The following is a 17573-nucleotide window of genomic DNA, read 5'->3' on the forward strand; positions in this document are numbered from 1 at the left end:
AAAAAGTGGACTTAAATACAGAGAACAAACTGGTGGTTGCCAGAGGGGAGGTGGATGGAGGAATGGGTGAAATAGATAAATGGGATTAAGAGTCCACTTACTGTGATGAGCACTGAGTAATGTATAGAATTGTTGAATCATCCACCTGTAAGTAATGTCACACTGTTCATTATACTTCAGTAGAAAATAAAATAACAAAAAGAGACAATTCACAAAAGAGAGAATGCAAATTTAAAACAATGTCACCAGTGACACAGAAAATAAAAGAAGGTGGGAATCTACTAGAAATAGCATAGTTTTATGCATGTTAAATGGCTAAAAAGTACGTAAGACCACAGAGCACATGGCACTCTATCATGACATCTGCTTGTGAAGGTGGGCATCGACAGTTGCTGCTTGTGAATTATTGTGAGGTGGTGGAAGGCCGGTCGTCTGGAGTTGGACGGAAAGTTGTAACGCCGGATGTGCATGGGCGGGACTCATGACACCCGTGGTGATGTTGGGGTGTGTGTGTTTTGTGTATGCCCGTGTCATGCAGTCTGGCGGGAAGCAGTTTCCTGCATTCACATGGTGCTTCTGGGGGAGGATAGCTCACATAAGCCAATGCAAGATTTGCATTATGATCAAACTGCCCCCCTAATATATCAGTTGCATTAGAAAAAATTTGTGTTTTCAAGTATTATAGAAGAACTGCCTGTCTGAGGATAGAGGACACTTACTGTGGGAAACAACATCAAATGATACAAAGTAGCAGCTTTGTAAGAGGTCCTGCTGCTAAGTGCTTTCCATTCAGAGAAAGGGAGTCCTGTGGTTGATCAGCGCAGGGCAGGCTCCGCTGAGGAGCCGGCACTGGAATGGGTCTTTGAGGATTGGCCTGATGTTCCCCATGGGCTCCATATGCTTCTCCCTAGATAGATGCATGCCAACACCACTGTTCTTACAACATATTGGTCCTTGGCGGGTCTCGGACCCTTTTACCCTGGGGATTCCTCTTCATGGTACACGGGGTTGGGCCCCTCTGGTACTCTGTACCAGAGAGCTTGGCTTTCAACTCTTTGAAGAGATCAGCCCTTCTCTCTTCACAGGAAGCCTGGAGCATGTGGGAAGGGAAGTCACAGAGCCATTAGGAGCTCCAGGTGCTAGTTCCAGAGCAAACAGGTAGTGCTCTTCTTGGGGAGGGGGTCTCAGTACATTGAATGGAAAGGTCTCTTGCTCTTGACTAAAGTGTTCATGTGGCTTCTGAAGACATCATAAGAAATGAAGGTAGTGTTTATACTTCTGCTATCCAGATTTATTAACAGAGATGGGGAGACTGAGAGTGTACCTACCCTAGCCACCTGAGAATCCTAAAGCTCAGATCATGGGGGAAAAGCCACAACCGTGGATCAGTGTAGTGTCTTCACACTGATGTTGGTGAAAGATGTGGCCATTGGCCAAGTTTGACCCTTTGAGTGAGTTGAAAGTCAGGTCTGCCTGGATGCCTCCAGTACTATGTTCGACTGCCTTTTCCTCAGCTGACCATCATAGATCTGGACATACAGACCCTCTTGTGCCTGTAAATCCCCATGTGCAGACTAGATCTGATAACACTGCCCCAGCCTTGAAGTTCAAGCCACCAGTTCAATAAAAATGTGGCCCTCTCAGACAAGGACTCATACTAACTTATTAGCATGGTGCCGTGGGGTCTAAACTATGTTTGCTTCTGCTTGCATCTCCCATGTCTTCCTCTGCTTTATCCCACATTTCCTGAGCATTTCCTGAGCTCGTTGTGTTAGGAGTTGGGGGCGCCTAGCTGAGAAAGAGCTGGTTGGCTCCCACCTGAGAAAAGGTCCCATCTAGTGGGGCACAGACACACTGTGTTGCCACGGTCCAGGCCTGCGCCATGCCCAGATGTACAGCCTGTGACAGAGACTTGGCTATGTTTCTGTGGATGCCCAAGAGCAAGCACTTCATTCTGCTCAGGATAAGGAGCTCAGACGGGGCCTCCAGGAAGTGTTGAGTGTACAAATGGGTAGGCAATATTGACTAAATGTTTCTTCTGCTTCCCTGGATGCTATCCAGGTACCATGACATTGGATCCTTCCAACAGCCATCACCCCATCTTACAGGTGACAGTCTTCGAGTAGAGGAGCTAGGGCTGCAACCCAGATTTTCTGATTTCATCTCTGGTGCTCGCTTGAGGACATTCTGTTGCCTCTTAGCTGGCAGGGTGCTCCTCAGCACCAGAACTATGAACCAAACAGAACCATCTCCTTCACCGTTCCCATGGAAACAGCAAATCATCCTCTGGCTGGGGCCAACTAGCATCTGCCAGACCAAGACATGTAATAATAATAATAACACAAATTTCTGAAATGAGGATGCCAAATGGGTAAATAATTAATGTAACAATTTGACCTGCCACTTCTAAAACCCACACACTGTTCCTAAGACAATGGTGTGACTAAGGCTCCTGAGTAATTAATTTTGCCTAAACACATAACAAGTGAGAAGCAAATTTTGCACTGTGAACCCAGTTCAGCTCTTAAAACTGGAGATAGATTGCCTTTGCACACGGGCACCCCATCACAACATCTGTGCGTAATTAAGCCTCAGCGAAGAGTTTACCTCTCAGTGTTTGAGGCATCTTCCAGTGGGGTTTAGTAACCTCAGCCCTAAGCTCTAAATCTCTGAGCCTTGGACAAGCACCGAATGGAAGTGTAGGGTCAGGGAGGCTGGGAGAGGGTGAGAGGGCAGCCAGGCTGAACGGTCAAGACCAGGGCATTTGTGGATCTGTCGTGTATTGTGGGGAGGGGCCAGGGCAGGTGGTGAGGTTTGTGACCAGCCTGGGGGAAAGCTGGGACAAGGGAGGAGGGAGAAGCCTTAGAAGCACAGGGTTTGAGACCAGAAGAGATGAGAGTGTGCCTGGACATGTGGAGGCAGGGAGAGGTAAAGCCGTCCTCTCCTGAGCGGGCCCGCTTCAGGGGGCCACTTCTTAGGGCAAGGTAAGGATCCTGGGACTCTCCAGAAATTGTGGGCAGACCTTGAGGGATGTGCATGCTTTTGGAGAAGCACCACAGCTTCCTATGAATCTCAAAGATGAAAAACCGCTGGTGGAGAATAATTAGTAGGAATTAATATTTTTTACGTGCCTGTGCTATGTGAGACACTTTTTAAAGTGCTTTGCTTGTATTTACTTCTTAATCCTTATACAGTCCCACGAGGGAAAGGCCATGATTAGCCCCTTGTCAACGGCAGGGAAGTTGAAGCCCAGAGAGATGAAACCATTTGCCCAAGGTTACACAGCTTCCGGGAAGGGGCAGAGGCGGGTTCTGGGTGGAGGCAGCCTGGCTCCAGAGCCTGCGGGTTACACCGCGGTGCTCTCCTGCCTTCGTAGGAGTTTATGGGGCAGATCTGAATTGTGCTGAACTGTCTGTAGCATCAACCCTCAGCCCTGGTCGTGTGTCAGAACCATCCGTGAAGGTCTGCATGGCTCTCATAGGGCAGCTGGGGTCTGTCCAGCAGGGGCTAAGTGTGTGCTGTCGTTTCGAGCACCAGGATTCCACACATGCTCGTAAGAAGTTGGGAATGTTGCTTCGCTGTAAATGTCATCACCATTTTACAGGTGGGAAGCTGGCACTCCGGTTATAAAACCTACCCAAGGTCACGCAGCTTGGAGGGAGCAAAGCCAGGGCTCCAGCCTGGCAATCAGCCTCGGGGTCTGTGCTCTGCTTCCCTGGGCTCCCCAGGAGATGGGCACGGGCCCAGGCGAACCAGGGCCTGCATCACAGGTGCATTGACCAAAGCACAGGAACAGAATGGAACCAAGGGGGCAGGGCCAGACTATGAGGCTGAGGCCCAGGATCTCGGGCTGGAATTTTCCATAATCTGTGCCTTCCTTCTTGGGATCAGGATTGGCCCCAGCATGGGTGGGGGGCAGGTGGAGCTCATGGGAGTGGGGCCTCTGATTTGTGGCAAGGAGATAGACTTTGGACTCAAAGTCCTGATGGCCAGGGTGTGAACCTGCCTGTGGGGTCAGTGGGTCCCCCTGGCCACGAGCCTCCCTGGGTTGAATTTTGTTTGGGGGGGGACATGGGAGGGTTCTTCTCATTGCCTCTTTAGAATGATTCTCTTTCATCTTTCTCCACTTTGATGAAAGGAGCAGAAGGCACGGGGATGAAACATGGGTGTTGGGGTGAATTTCACCTTATGCTCCCAAACCCTCCTGCCCACAGAGTGATTTAGGGGCAAGTCATCGACCTTAGGTCCCACAGTCAAGCCAAGTTTCTCCTAAGTGAGCAGGGAGCAAATTTGCATTTTGTAGTCATTTCTGTGATGTAGTTGTCAAGGGGCAATTTGCGGTCCTCTCTGAGCTCCCATGACAAACCTCTCTACCTCCCGGCTTTGGTATTCTGTCGTTTCAGATCTAAGCTGCTGTGGCAGGGGCCATTGTGTTGTCCGACAGGACATTTGCATTGGGAGGGAGGCTGGGGAGAAAGGTGGAGGAGGGGGGAGTGCAGTGCTCCCACCGCCCTGATTAACAAGCCCAGAGAGTCTCCAGACTTTGGGTTTTCTCTTTCCATCTGTGGCTCTTTCAAGTGGTTTTCCAAGTTGCCCCAGGCAGGCCCAGATGGGGGTCTGACCTTGTGTCCCCAGAGCCCCAGGCGCCCACTGCCAAGCTTAGGTTTTCAAACAAACCGAGAAAAGAACTTAACCTCAAAAATATGTCCCTTCCATTTGGAAGCCACAGCCAACAACAGCAAACTTGCACTCCTATTTTTAAAGATAGCTTGTGAAAAATGCCACGCAAGACTGAATTTTAAGCTCACAGTCATAGAGGGTCACAGATTTCTCTACTAGCCCAGATTTTCAAATGGCAAGAATGGCAGGAAAGTAGCAAACCACAGTGGCACCTTGACTTCGGTTGGAACCTTTGTTCCAGGGAGCCCGGAGTGTTTTGCACATGTGTGCAGCCCCAAGCATCCTCAGAGCTCCTTCTTGAGATGGGGCAGGAACAGTCCTTTGTGATAAGGAAAACTGAGGCACTGGAGGTTAAGTGGCTGGATTAAGACATGGTAGTATTTGCAGAATGAGGAAGGAAAATAGGTTTCTTGACTTGAGGGCTGTGGTCTTATTGCTAGATGAGTTTTGGGGGTCAAGATGAGGGGAGTCCTTATTCCCCCAAACCGTTGAATTAACTGCCCTTGTTTCTTTCTTTCTTTTTCTATCTTGTTTTATTTGTAAGTGAAAACAAGCCCATCATGAGTTGTTCGGGAAACGTGGCATGCCGATATCCCAGTCATTCCTCCCTCCTGGCAGTGGGGGTGCTCTTGGGTGTCACTCACTCATCGGGCAGCCCAGCAGCCCTTGTTGCAGTCCCAACTCTTGTCTCATGCTGGGGAAATCTGTTCTCTTTTTGGCCACTGGGTGTTCTTAGAGTCAGAGGGAGTTGGAGAGCGTATTAATTAGGAATGCATTTGTCTGCAAGTAACCAACAGCACAATTTAGAGTGTCTTAAACAAAAAAAGACTTATTTTCCTCACATGGCAAGAAGGTATACTGCAGTTGCCTGCTGATATTGTGTTAGTGGTGTGATGGTATCAGGGCCAGCATCTCTGATTTTCTTGGACTTTTCCTCATGGTTGCAAGATAGCTGCTGCAGCTCCAGGTATCACATTCACTTTCAAGGTAGGAAAGAAGGGTAAGAAGAGTTGCACCATTTACGAACATTCCACCCCCCCCTTTTTTAAAGATCCCACTTATTTATTTGAGAGGGAGAGGGAGAGAGCTCACACCAGCAGTGGGGAGGGGCAGAGAGGAGAGGGAGAAGTAGGCCCCCCCGCTGAGCAGGGAGCCTCATGTGGGGCTCGATCCCAGGACCCAGATATCACAACCTGAGCTCAAGTCAGATGCTCAACCGACTGAGCCACCTAGGCACATCCCTTTTTATGAAGAAAAGAAAAACCTTCCCAGAGCCCCAAGCAGGCCTCCATGTATGTTTCCTAAGCCAGCACTGTGTCATGAGGCCATAGCTATTGCAAGGTGGGCAGGGAACGTGTGTAGTTTCTCCTGTCTCTGGGGAAGAGGAGGACTGGGAATAGCTGCTGGGTTAGGATCCAGCATTATCTGCCACAGAAGACTTGTAGGAGACGGGCATGAGAAAACTCAGGACTTCCTGAGTGAAAAATTTCTCACCCAGTAAAAATTCGGTCATTTGTTCGTTCATTCGTAGACTTAGACATGTAATACATCCATTGCACAAGTGTAGAAACTGAGGCAGAAGGTTGAGATTCATGTGAGGAGCCTGCAATGGGCCTGGTGAGAGAGGGAAATAGATTTCAGTGCCAAGTCTGGCTCAGGTATGAGGGGTTCCTCACCTGTTTCTCTAAGTCCCAATTTTTGGTTCTTGATGGTGTCTGGAGGCATTGAGGAGGGTGGGGAAGCCGTTCTCTGGTCGCTAAGCAGGAGGGTGGCTCTAAAGGGGGGCCCGGGGGCCTGCCTGGTGGAGGAGGCAATGTGGCCTGCCCCACCCCTGCCCCTGCCTGTCACTGCTCGGTCCCCCTCGGGCTTTGTCTCATGTTCCTGGGAGGAGAATCTGCCCTTGCCTGGCTCACTGTGCCTCTCTGTGGTCCTGGCCTCTAGCTGCGGGCCAGCCAGCCCTTCTGACCTGCCCTTGCCTCTTCTAGGTCCCCCGCATCTACTGGGAGCTGTCCACCAAACGGGTCCTTCTGATGGAGTTTTTGGACGGCGGCCAGGTCAATGACAGAGACTACATGGAGAGGAACAAGATTGACGTCAACGAGGTGAGCTTGAGCGCTCACGGCTGCTGTGGCGGGACACGGGCTTGGTCGGGGCTCTTGACCGAGGGCAGGTGTGCCCCTGTGAGGTCTTGAAATGGAGCCTGTTGTCTGAAGAATTACAGTATCTCTGAGCACAAAGCATCCTCCCAGGGCATCTGGTACCGCCCTCTGCCCTGTCTCCTAAAGCTGGGCCTGGCTGCACACAGTGGGGTGCAGGCCCATGCTGAGCCCCTTCTTGCAGCTCATGCTCCAACAAGTGACTACCGTCTGTCCTCTTGTACCATCCGAGCCCCACAGAGCCGAGCGGCCCCAGAGAACAGTGCCGTGAAATCCGTGGGACTTAACTGCTTCTGGCCCTGTGGGGCCTGGGCACAACCTCCTCCCTCCTCCCGCCCTCACCTCTCCCTGCTGCTCCCCAGACCTCAAGGGGGTCAGGCCAGCAGGGGACAGCAGGAGCCAACTATTTCTACTTCACAGAGCTACAAGAAAAGGAAGGCTTCTGTCTCCTGCCTCCCACCTCATTGGTCTCAGGGAAAGAAAGCTGGCCAGTGGGGTTGAGGCCTGTACCCCATTTTCTTCTTCTCGGTTGCTGTAGGGTCCCACAGGTAATGATGGAGTTATACTTTTTCAACGACACCCATCATTTTTATAGTCCCTCCTCTGAGCTAGGTAGGGGACTTGAGAGGGGGCCAGGCATTATTCCCTTCTTTAAGGAGCTCACCACCTAGTGTTGCTGTTAGATCCACAGCTAAATCCTTACAAGACCCTCTGGGCAGCGGGAGGGGTGTGAGCGAGACCCCAGGGAGCTACACAGAGGAGGTGCTTGCTTCTGCTGCAGGTCAACTTCCCCGCAGGATGAGCAGGAATTTGCTGGGGGTGTGTGTGTGTCAGGGTGGAGGAGTTGGGGGGCAGTGATGGCAAGGAAGGGGAAGGGAATGGTGAAGTTTGGCAGGATTTCCAGGGGAGTGTGGAAAAATAGGGTGGGGGCAGGTAGTGAAGATGTTGGGCAGGACCTCAAAAGTACTGGGGAGTCATGAAGGGTGTTGAGGAGTGCAGTGATGTGATCCACCGCTCTGGGTGGGTGAGAGGAAGCAGTGGAGACAGGTGAATGCTCTTTCCTTCCTCCCACCCCAGGCAACATATGAAGATGAGCCTGTGGTCCCAGTGGTGGGATGGCCCGGAGGAGGAAACTACCCCTTGACTCAGCAGATGAGCCAGTGGAATGGTAGGAGAGGGTGCACCTTGGGAGCTCAGGCCTCCGAGTGCCTGTGTGGCCTCTGCTGATGGGGACAAAGATCTCCTTCTAAGAAGGTTGTGAGGGCCACACGAGTGCTGAGCGCTGTGCCTGGCAGGTACTTCGTGCTCCAGTATGGTAGCAAGATTGTTGTTGTTTTCATTATCTTTGGGCTCTGTCCTTTCCTTCTTCCTCCTTTATCTCCTTGTGTTTATTGAATGCCCAACTTGGCGTACCAAGTGCTTTTTTCCATAATAAACCTGGGAGGCAGGTCTTAATGTCTTCATTCTTCTGATGAGGAATCAGAGATTCAGAGAGGGAAGGTAACTTGTCCAAGGTCACACAGCTCGTAGAGCTGGGATTGAAACCCAAGCCCCTCTGACTCCACTGTTTTTTAGTTCGTAAAAGGAGAGGTTGCGTCAGAGCGTAGGGCACTGCTGCTGGGAACATGGCTGGGAAGGGCTCAGCCACAGCTGGCCTTGGCCTCCTGGGAACTCAGGGAATGATGCTCCCGGAACCGTTGGGGGCCTCAGGGTATGTGTGTGCAAGGTGGGGAGGCCGGACAGGCACCAGGCCCCCCCGCCCCCTGCTCTGCCATCACTGGAGTTGCCTGGTGGGCTTTTCTGGAAGAGGTCTCCCTTTGGGGGTTGGGAAAGGATAAGAGAAGGACTGTTTTAATTCAGCCCTCCACTTTCCGGATGGCAGGGCACTCTGAGGGAGAGCAGTGGATGTCTTTCCCGAGGTCACTGGGCCAGTAGCACAACTTGGGGCTTCGGACTCTGCTCCAGTCACTGTTGCCTTCTAGGGTAGGCCTGGGAAGGTGTTGGGGTCGATCTCCTGCGCAGGAGGGAGGGAGAGACCTGCTTGCCCATCTCCTCCACTGGTGGTTGGGGTGGGGTGTGTCCCTAGACATCTAGCCAGGGATCCTCTGCCCACCGGGACCCTTGGGTGCAAAATCTTTGGCTCCAGTGAGCAGGGGGAGAGAGAGGGAGGGAGATCATCGCCAGCTTTTCCTGAACAGCCTTAACGTGGATCAGGAAAGATGCCACAGGCCTCATACCTCCCCCTCCCCCACCAGGTTACCAGCATTTACTTACTGCCGCTGCCGTGGGATTTTCATTTCAGCAGCGCCCCCAAATCCATTAATCTCTTTGGATACAGTGAGTCCAGGGCTGCAATGGTGTTTTATCAGAGGCAGCTTTGATTTTTCAAAGACAAGTGCAAACAAAGATGTGCTCTGCTGTAGTTGCCCACTCTCAAGGCTGAGCGAGGTGCCTGGGAGGAGGGGCAGTGGGGCTGGAGGGAGGGGGCTTGCGGGGGCTGGGCGGGGGGCTGCCCTCCAAGAGCCCGGGTTCATCTGCTCCTGCCTCCTGCCCTCTTTAAACGTCCTTGCAGATAAGGCCAGCGTTCCGGGCAGAGCAGACCCTTGGTGGACACCCTGTGAATTAATGGAGAATAAATCAGCCAGCCTCACGCCCTGGGTTAGCTTCTGGGAGGCAGGGCTGGGGCAGAGTGTTGGTTTTTTGTTTTCTATGGACATGCAGGGTGGGGCAGGCCAATATCAGAGTGATTTGGGGGAAAACAATAACAGAAATAATAATAATTATAAGCAACTAATCTGTGCCAGACACATGGCACATGTAATCTTTACTCCTTACAGCTGGCCTGCCAAGGGCTAGATGAGAGACCATAACCCCATGATTGGATGAGAAAGCTAAAGCTCAGAGAGGTTGAACAACTTGCCCAACCTCACACAGCTAGCGGGGGCAGAGCCAAGCATTTGAACACAGGTCTGTGGGATGCTCTTACTCCTCCACCTTCTCCATCCCCTCCCAGGGATCAGACTCTGGCTGTATTGGAACCAGCCCCCACCTCCCCCCCAGAGCGACGGCCACATCAGTAAGTCCTTGAAGAAGAGAGTGCAGTGCTGACTAAGAAGCTCTGCCCCCCACATGGGCCCTCACTGAATGCAGCCCTTCTCCCTTGAACTCATGTCAGGCATGTTTTTTTTTTCCATTTCATGCAAACACTGTTCCCCTTTTAGAGAGATGAGTAGACAAGCGGTGTGTGAGCCGTGCGGAGCACAGTGCCTGGGGTGTGGGTGGCGCTCCAGATTGGTGGTTAGTTGATTACTGTTGTTTTCATGATTATTACCATCACTGGACCCTGTCCTTTCCTCCTTTACCTCCTTATGTGGTTAGCGTTTACCAACTGGCCAACTGTGTGCCAGACGCTTTCTATACTGTAAGCTTAGGAGGGAGGGCTTAGTGCCTCTATTTGCAGGTGAGGAATTGGAGACCTAGAAAGGGGAGCTCCAGATCCTGATGGTACATGTCCACCATTTTCATATGGATCTCCTATGTAATCTCCAGCCAGATAAAGATGCGAATCATTTCTAGCCCTCTGGCAGGCTTCCTCACCCCCCCCAGAGTTGCCTTTCTGACTATTGCCAGAGATCACTTCCGCTCACTGCTGAACTTCATATAAGCAGAATCCCACGGTGTAGACTTTTGGGTCTGGCATCTGTCACCAGTCACCTGCGGGTCTTTTCTGGAAGCTCTGTTCTCTTCCATTGGTCTATTGGTCCATCTTTCTAATAGTACCACACTGTCTTGATTACGTAATTCCTCAGTCCTCTCCGGCCCTGGCTTCTGGGGTTTGTATGACCTGGGAGCCTCTTTGGTATTCTGGGATGTTGTCATTAAATACTGCTGCAGAGACCTCAGGCTGGGCAGTGGGCGGGTGTGGCCCGTGTGCCCTACTGTGCTGTCGCTGACCATCGGTTGGGAGAAAACAGGGGACAGGCCCGACTTTACAGAAACTAATCCGTATGTCTCTTACCAAGCAGCATCAGAGTTGCAGGCCTCACGGAACACTAGTGGGGCATGAGCGTGTGGGGGTGGGGGTGGGTGGGTGTGGGTGGTGGGGGGTTGGGAACGGGGAAGGGGGAGGTTCGGGAGACTCCATGTGACTGACAGTTTCTAACAGACTTCTGAGGTTCTAAAGTCTCCTGAGGTTTGTGGGACTCAGCAAGTCGGTCCCTGGAGTGAAGAAGCCCTCCTTAGGACAGGCTGACTGTGAGTGTCCCTGGGGAGGGAAGTATGGGACAGCCAGAAGTGACAAGGGGCAAATATCGCATCCCAAATCCTGGGTGATAGGGTGTTTAGTGGCATCTTGGCTGCCACAGGCGGGTGACTCAGGTTGAAGTCGGGGCTCAGGAAGTGGCTGTAAAAGGAGTCGCTTTCTAGGTGGGTGAGGATGGTTCCAGATCCCTAGGCATGTGAGGACCTGAAGACCAGGCTAAGTAGCCAGTACCCAAAGAGTCAGGGAGAGAAATGCCTGCATTTTAGCCCCTGTTCTGCCAGTGGCTCCCTGTGTGACCTTGCACAAATCACTCCGCCTCTCTGGGCCTCAGTTTTCTTATTGAAGGCATTGGATTAGCTGGACTCTCAGGGTACGTCCTGCTTGGATATTTTACACAACAGTGATTCTTGGCTTGCTGGGAGCTAAGACTTCAACCATCTATTTCAGAATCTCCAAGGGGAGCTTATTTAATAATGCAGATTCCTGCTGCACCCCAGACTGACTCATCAGAATCTGGAGTGGAAAGGGTTGCAAGAATCTGTGTTTTAACAGACTCTTCAGGTGGCTCAGACACTGACTGGAGTCCAGGAACCACTGCCACAAGGCCAGCCTTCAGGCACGGGGCAGCGCTAGCCCAAGTGTGCTCACTCATCCAGGGAGCCTGAGGCCTGGGGGGGGCAGCAGCCTTGGGGGGCCCTCTTTTGTTTGAGTCTCTGCACCCAGAAGCTGCATATTACCAAGGGCCTGCCCTGGTGATCATATTTGCCAGTCACATTAAGAGCTGGTGACAGTGACTGTCACTGATTTTATTAAAAGTAAAGGTCGAGCAGAAGCATGCTTTCCTAGGCTGGACGGAGCCTCCTCAAGCTGTAGGACGACTATTGATTGCAGACCTTTTATCGAAGGTTAATTGGATTTCAGTGAGTGTGTGTTTAAGACCCTGCCTGGGCTGAGGCCCAATTGAATTTGTGTGAAATTAGCTAGAGAGAAAGGTGACCAAGTTGGGAGTTTGGGGGAGGTGGGGATGGGGACTGGGGTCTGGTAGGCAGACACCTGCTGTCTGTGAAAAGTGGGGGTAGGTGCAGAGATGGGGAGCTTGCGAGAGATGCCTGGGGGCCAGCTAGGGGAAGAGGGCAGGGAGCTCCCAGGGGTCATTGGCTGGACTTTGATTCAGTCCTCTGTCTTTGGGATGGCCCTCTTGGTATGTGGTGTGGCCTCCAGAGCCTATCTTTTTACCTCTCCAGAAAGTAGATCTCGCCTTGAGTCAGAGTGGGGGTGGTGGTGGGGTGGGGATCAGGGGTTCAGATCATACTTTGAAAGCCTTCCCATGAATCCTCCTTTTTCAAGACCCCCAACTCTGGTTTTCAGTGGTGGCAGGGGCCTTCATTTGCTGAGCCTCTGTGGGCTTGGGGCAAACTTCAAGCTCCCCCCTTGCCAGCTTAGGGCCCTTTGTTGTCTCGCTGGCTAAGCCAGGTCTCAGTAGCTGTCTGTCCCGCGTTCCCCCCCCCCCCCGCCCCCGGCAAAGGCAGTTTTGCTCACCTCTTTCTGTCTGCTCTCTCTGTGGTTGGGGGCTCTTTGTATTCTTCGTTTCTTTTAGCCCTCTTCGTGGGGTCGGGAAGGGAGTGGGGTCAGTGCATAGGTTCAGTCTGCCACGGTTAGCCAGAAGCCCTTGCCATGCTTCTTCACTTCATCCATTCCAGGTCATTCTGGGAGCCGCGGAAGGGTCTCAAATGTATCTTTCACAGATGTTTGTTGCGCACCTACTGTGTGCAGGCACTGCATGTGAGTGCTGTACCAGAGGGATGCACAGAGTGTGGCAGAAGGGGAGGCTGGGTGCTGCGGCGGGAGGGTTTCAAAGTTGGGGTGCCCTGGGGTTATGCCTGGCTCTACCATTTGTTGGCCAGGCTCCCTTGGGTAAGTTACTTAAACTCTGAGTGATTGTCCACATCTGTGTAGTTGGAGTCCCAACAATACTGACTTCACAGGGTCGTTGTGTAGACTGTAGGCTGTGAAGTTGTGTAAGATCATGTATTTAATTAATTCATTAATTTTATTTTTTTTTTAGATTATTTATTTATTTGAGAGAGAGAGCCCAAACAGGGGGAGGGGCAGAGGGAGAGGGAGAAGCAGACTCCCCGCTGAGCAGGGAACCTGATGCGGGATTCGATCCCAGGACCCTGGGATCATGACCTGAGCTGAAGGCAGACGTTTAACCGACTGAGCCACCCAGGAGGCCCTGTGTGAGATCATGTATAATTCATGATGTTGTTATTCACAGAGGCATGTCTTCCTGAGACTTTTTGCCCCCCTCCTTTCCACCTACGTCTGTTGTCGTGGGTACATAAACTTGGAAAATAAGCAGCGGTCATCGATTGAGCAAATGGTGACCCCCCCCATCTGAAAGGCCATGCTGCAGTTAGGCCCCAGTCTCCCTGTGTTGAATGCCACACTTACTTTTCCTCAGCATTGTCTCCCACTTCATGGGCCTCTGGCTCTGTGGTAGAAAGTGCCCAGAGGACCAGGGGAGCGAAGCTGAAGAGGCATGAAGGATGCTGCTTACTGAAATCACTAGAAACAAAACCTCTCCTTCCATTGTCCTCATATAGAACTCCATTAACGCGTCAGACCAAATCTTGAGAAGTGTGGGGATGTTTGAGAGATCTCGGTGCACGAGATGGGTTCTTGGAGATTTCTTTCCCCAACAGCAGGGGTGTTAGGAGTGGAGTCAGCCTTCCTGGACTCTGGTACTGGCTCTGAAACTTATGAACCAGTCACTCTTTGGAAGCCCCAGCTGCCTGTTAAAAAGTGGGGGGCAGGAGAAAACCCTATAGGATTGTTTGATGATTGAAACATGAAGTGTTTGGTGCAGTGGCCGCAAGACATGCTCAACACAAGTTCTTATTACATTGGAATTCCAGCCCTCAGGCCCCCTTGCTAGAAAGAGGAAATGTGTAGGGAAGAAACCCTTTCCACATTTCTTATATTGACCCAGGTCAGGTGGGAGGATGTGGAAGTGTTTCTCTGGAGTGCGTTGTTGCCCGAGGCAGGGGATGTCAAGTGTCGACAGCTCTTCCTTCACTGCGTCTTCAGTAGTCATGGCTCCTAGGACCCAATCCCTTTGGTCACTGAGACCCTTTGAATCTGTCTGGCCAGGAGACCTGAGGAGGCCTTATTGGCCTTGGGGATAGCCTACGTCCTGGCTCTCGGGTGATGTCCCACTGTAAGTCTAACCCAGAGAAGCTTTCGCCAAGCTCCGAAACTAGAGTAACCCCCCAGCTTCCTATAATTAACCCACTCACCACCTCTCCCAGCACTGTGTGCGGTTGAAGAGGTTCCCCACGCCTTCACATTCAGGAACTTCATCTCCGGGCTGGCTAGTTCAAGATTGACCCTCTCCATGATTTGGCCTCGCTGGGCAGCAGCAAGTAATCTGAGGTTCATGTATTCCCAGGGAAGTTCCCGGGGGTTGGGTGAGGGCCGAGAGTAAAATCCTGGTCCTTCAGGCTCTGGTGCTTCAAGAAGCCTGGCCATAAACTGATGGAAGAACAAGGAGAATTTGACTTATTAACGTCTTTATACTTAACATCAGGCTACTTACGTGATTATTAATATCCTGCAACACCAACCTCTTATTTCTTTGAGAGATCTTGGCCTTGCTTGCACGACACCCCCCAAGAACATAAATAGACTTTCCCTTGGGGGTGGGAATAAATTAATCCATGCAATTATAGAATAATTAAAGCACTTTCAGCCAATTCAAGTTTTGAGAAAAATCCAAAAATAACTCCTTGATTTAAATATTATTTACTAAATTAATTCTTTACTCAACCTTTTTATAGATTCCTGTTTTTTTTTTTTTTTTTTGTACCTCCTCACTGTCAGGGAATAAAGGCATTGCGTATTTACTAAAGTCACTTACATGAATGGCACATTCTTTTTACACAGAACAAGGAAAAGACTTGTCACTGACTTTTTTTCTAAAAAGAGCTATACTGTGGCTTTAGTTAACAATGAGTTTTTTGGCTAGAGAAGCAGTCCTGGATTTCCCTCTGAGACTCTTTTCTCCAAATGGAATGCCTTCTTGGATGCCCTTCGGACCTTCAGAGGGTTTCACTTCAGCCCTCGCCTCCAGGCGGGAGCTTCCCTGTCCATGCAGAGGCAGGAGAGAGCAGGTGATTGACAGCTTGTTCACTGGACCCAGGCCACCTGGGTTTGTAGCCCGGTTTCACTCACTGCTAGCTGGGTGACCAAGCTTCTTTGCCTTTTTCTATTTCTTCCTTCAGCTGTCTACTGCAGAGGATGGCTGTGAGTCCATGGCAAGTGCCCAGAAGGGTGCCTGGCCCAGAGTGTTGGCTAATACCATTCTAAGATGGTGGCATCCCCCTGTCTTGACGCAGATGCTACTGTCACAGGGCAAGGGACAGCTTTAGAGGAACAGAACAGACATTTTCCCAAAGAAGACATACAAGGAGCCAAGAGGTACATGAAGAGCTGCTCAGCATCACATATTGTCAGTGAAATACAAATCTAAACCCCAAGGAGATATCACCTCACCCCTGTTAGAATGGTCCTCAGGGAAGCTAAGAGAGAAAAGTGTTGGCGAGGACGTGGAAAAAAGAGAATGCTCGTGCATTCTTGGTGGGAAGGCAAACTGATGCAGCCACTGTGGAAAGTAGTGTGAAGGTTCCTCCAAAAATTACAAACGGTCCTACCGTATGAGTCAGCAGTTCATTCTGGGTATATATCTGAAGGTAATGAAATCAGTATCTGGTAGAGATACATGCATCCCCTTGTTCATTACAGTATTTACAATTGTTTGCTCTTAATCACAAGACATAGCTAAACTATTATGGCAAGGGGGTGGGAAAGAGGGTTGTGTGCCCAGTGACGGCCTTGGGTTTCATCTGGGATCCTCGGGATCTCCGTGAGTAGGAGGGGGCTGGCTGCCTTCTCTGGGCAGATTGGTTCCCAGAAACTATTTACTGCAACTCTGACAGATGTGAAGAAAAATTACCCAAAATTTAGAAATTAAGGCCAAGAGTGTGCGGTGTATCCTTTCGAAGTCATTCTTGGGCATTGTTCAGGCAGCGCACCGAGGGCTTTTTAATATCTAGGGGAATGTACTTGTGTTTGACTCTGCTATTGACAATTAATTAAGGGCTCAGACTGAAGTCATACGTCAACCTGTAGATCTTATCTGGTAGAGATGCAAATAATTTCTGCCCAGTAGAAAAGATAACCTCAAAGGTTATGATTTCCTTACTGCTCTGTAGGACAATAACCAGTTTTATATCTAATCCAGGAATCTTAGTCTCTTATTCCTGTTTAAATTCCCATAAATACACAGTCCCTCAAAATTCTCTGAACCAGCTCTCCCTTCTTATTTGCTCCTTTATTGGTAAATTAAACAATCTTTGACATGTGTTCATTCTGTATTTTTATGAGTTATGTTTTTAACTTTTTGAAAATTACACTTTGATGAAAGTGATAATGGGTACATTTTTTCCCCCACGTTTTAAATAATAAGCTACCACATTACAACAAACACATTTGTGTGTCTTATATAGTAATATAAGCAATTTATAGTATATAGTATATAGTATAGTATATAATATATAGCATATATAGTATATAGTATATAAAGTGCTTTCTCAGATGTGGTCACGTTTTGACCTTGAATGTCGAGGTTACCTTGTGAGGAAGTAGAGCAGATGGAATTAATCCCACTTAACAGCTAAGGGAACTTAGACCCAGACTGAGAAGGGAGGTGACTTGTCCCCCAGATCAGGCATGTCCTAGGTGGCCATACCAAGATGGCACCAGAGTGAAGCTGGTGGCCTAGGCTGGTTTTCTGTCTCGTCTGTGCCTTCCATATCTACCTATGTTGGTGAAATCTGGTTAAAGTGAACAGCTCCCAAATTGTAAGACACCCAAGTAGGAGCAGCTGGATGGGGTGTTGAAATGGGGAGGGCCACTTGATGGCTTTGCTTGTGTATCTATGAGGTACAATTGGCAGCCCCTCTTCCTCCTCTAGCAGCAGCTCACTCCTCGTGGGCAAGGGCTCCCCCATCCTGAGTCCCCAGACCCTTAGGGGTCATCTTTCAATGTAGTAATGGGGGCCCAGAGCGATTAGCAATATTTCAGAAAGCTCAGAGGAGATCATATATCTCCCCGTGACAGGTCTGCCCAGACTAAATGAAATGTCATTTCTCTGCTGTTGGCTGGCATTCTGTCAGCTCAGTCTGGCTGTACTGCTTATCTTGGGCTGATCAGGAGCCCTGATTGGACCTTATATGCGTCCTTGACAAATAAAAATGAATTATTACTTAATAAATGCAATTGGTTTGGCAAATGCAGCCTTTCAGAGCATGGCTCCATGGAGCTCCGAAGAGCCTAACAAAAGGGCTTCTCAAAAGGGGACTTGCTGGCTCAGCCAGGACCAACTCTAGCTGGGCCCCTCTCCGAGGAAACAGAAA

The 17573-nt window shown here is 50.3% G+C and overlaps 1 protein-coding gene across 3 annotated transcripts in view; it reads left to right on the plus strand.

The window, feature by feature from the left end:
- The window catches only part of ADCK1 (aarF domain containing kinase 1), a 113157-nt gene that overhangs the window by 84437 nt on the left and 11147 nt on the right, over positions 1–17573 (plus strand). For all 3 annotated transcript variants that reach the window (XM_036084375.2, XM_078054022.1, XM_078054021.1), the window contains one exon: positions 6666–6782. In XM_036084375.2, coding sequence (XP_035940268.2) covers positions 6666–6782 — 117 coding nt within the window. The remainder of the gene's footprint in view (positions 1–6665; positions 6783–17573) is intronic.

Source organism: Halichoerus grypus, chromosome 8 (genome assembly GCF_964656455.1).
Source record: "Halichoerus grypus chromosome 8, mHalGry1.hap1.1, whole genome shotgun sequence".
In the NCBI taxonomy this organism is placed as follows: domain Eukaryota; kingdom Metazoa; phylum Chordata; class Mammalia; order Carnivora; family Phocidae; genus Halichoerus; species Halichoerus grypus.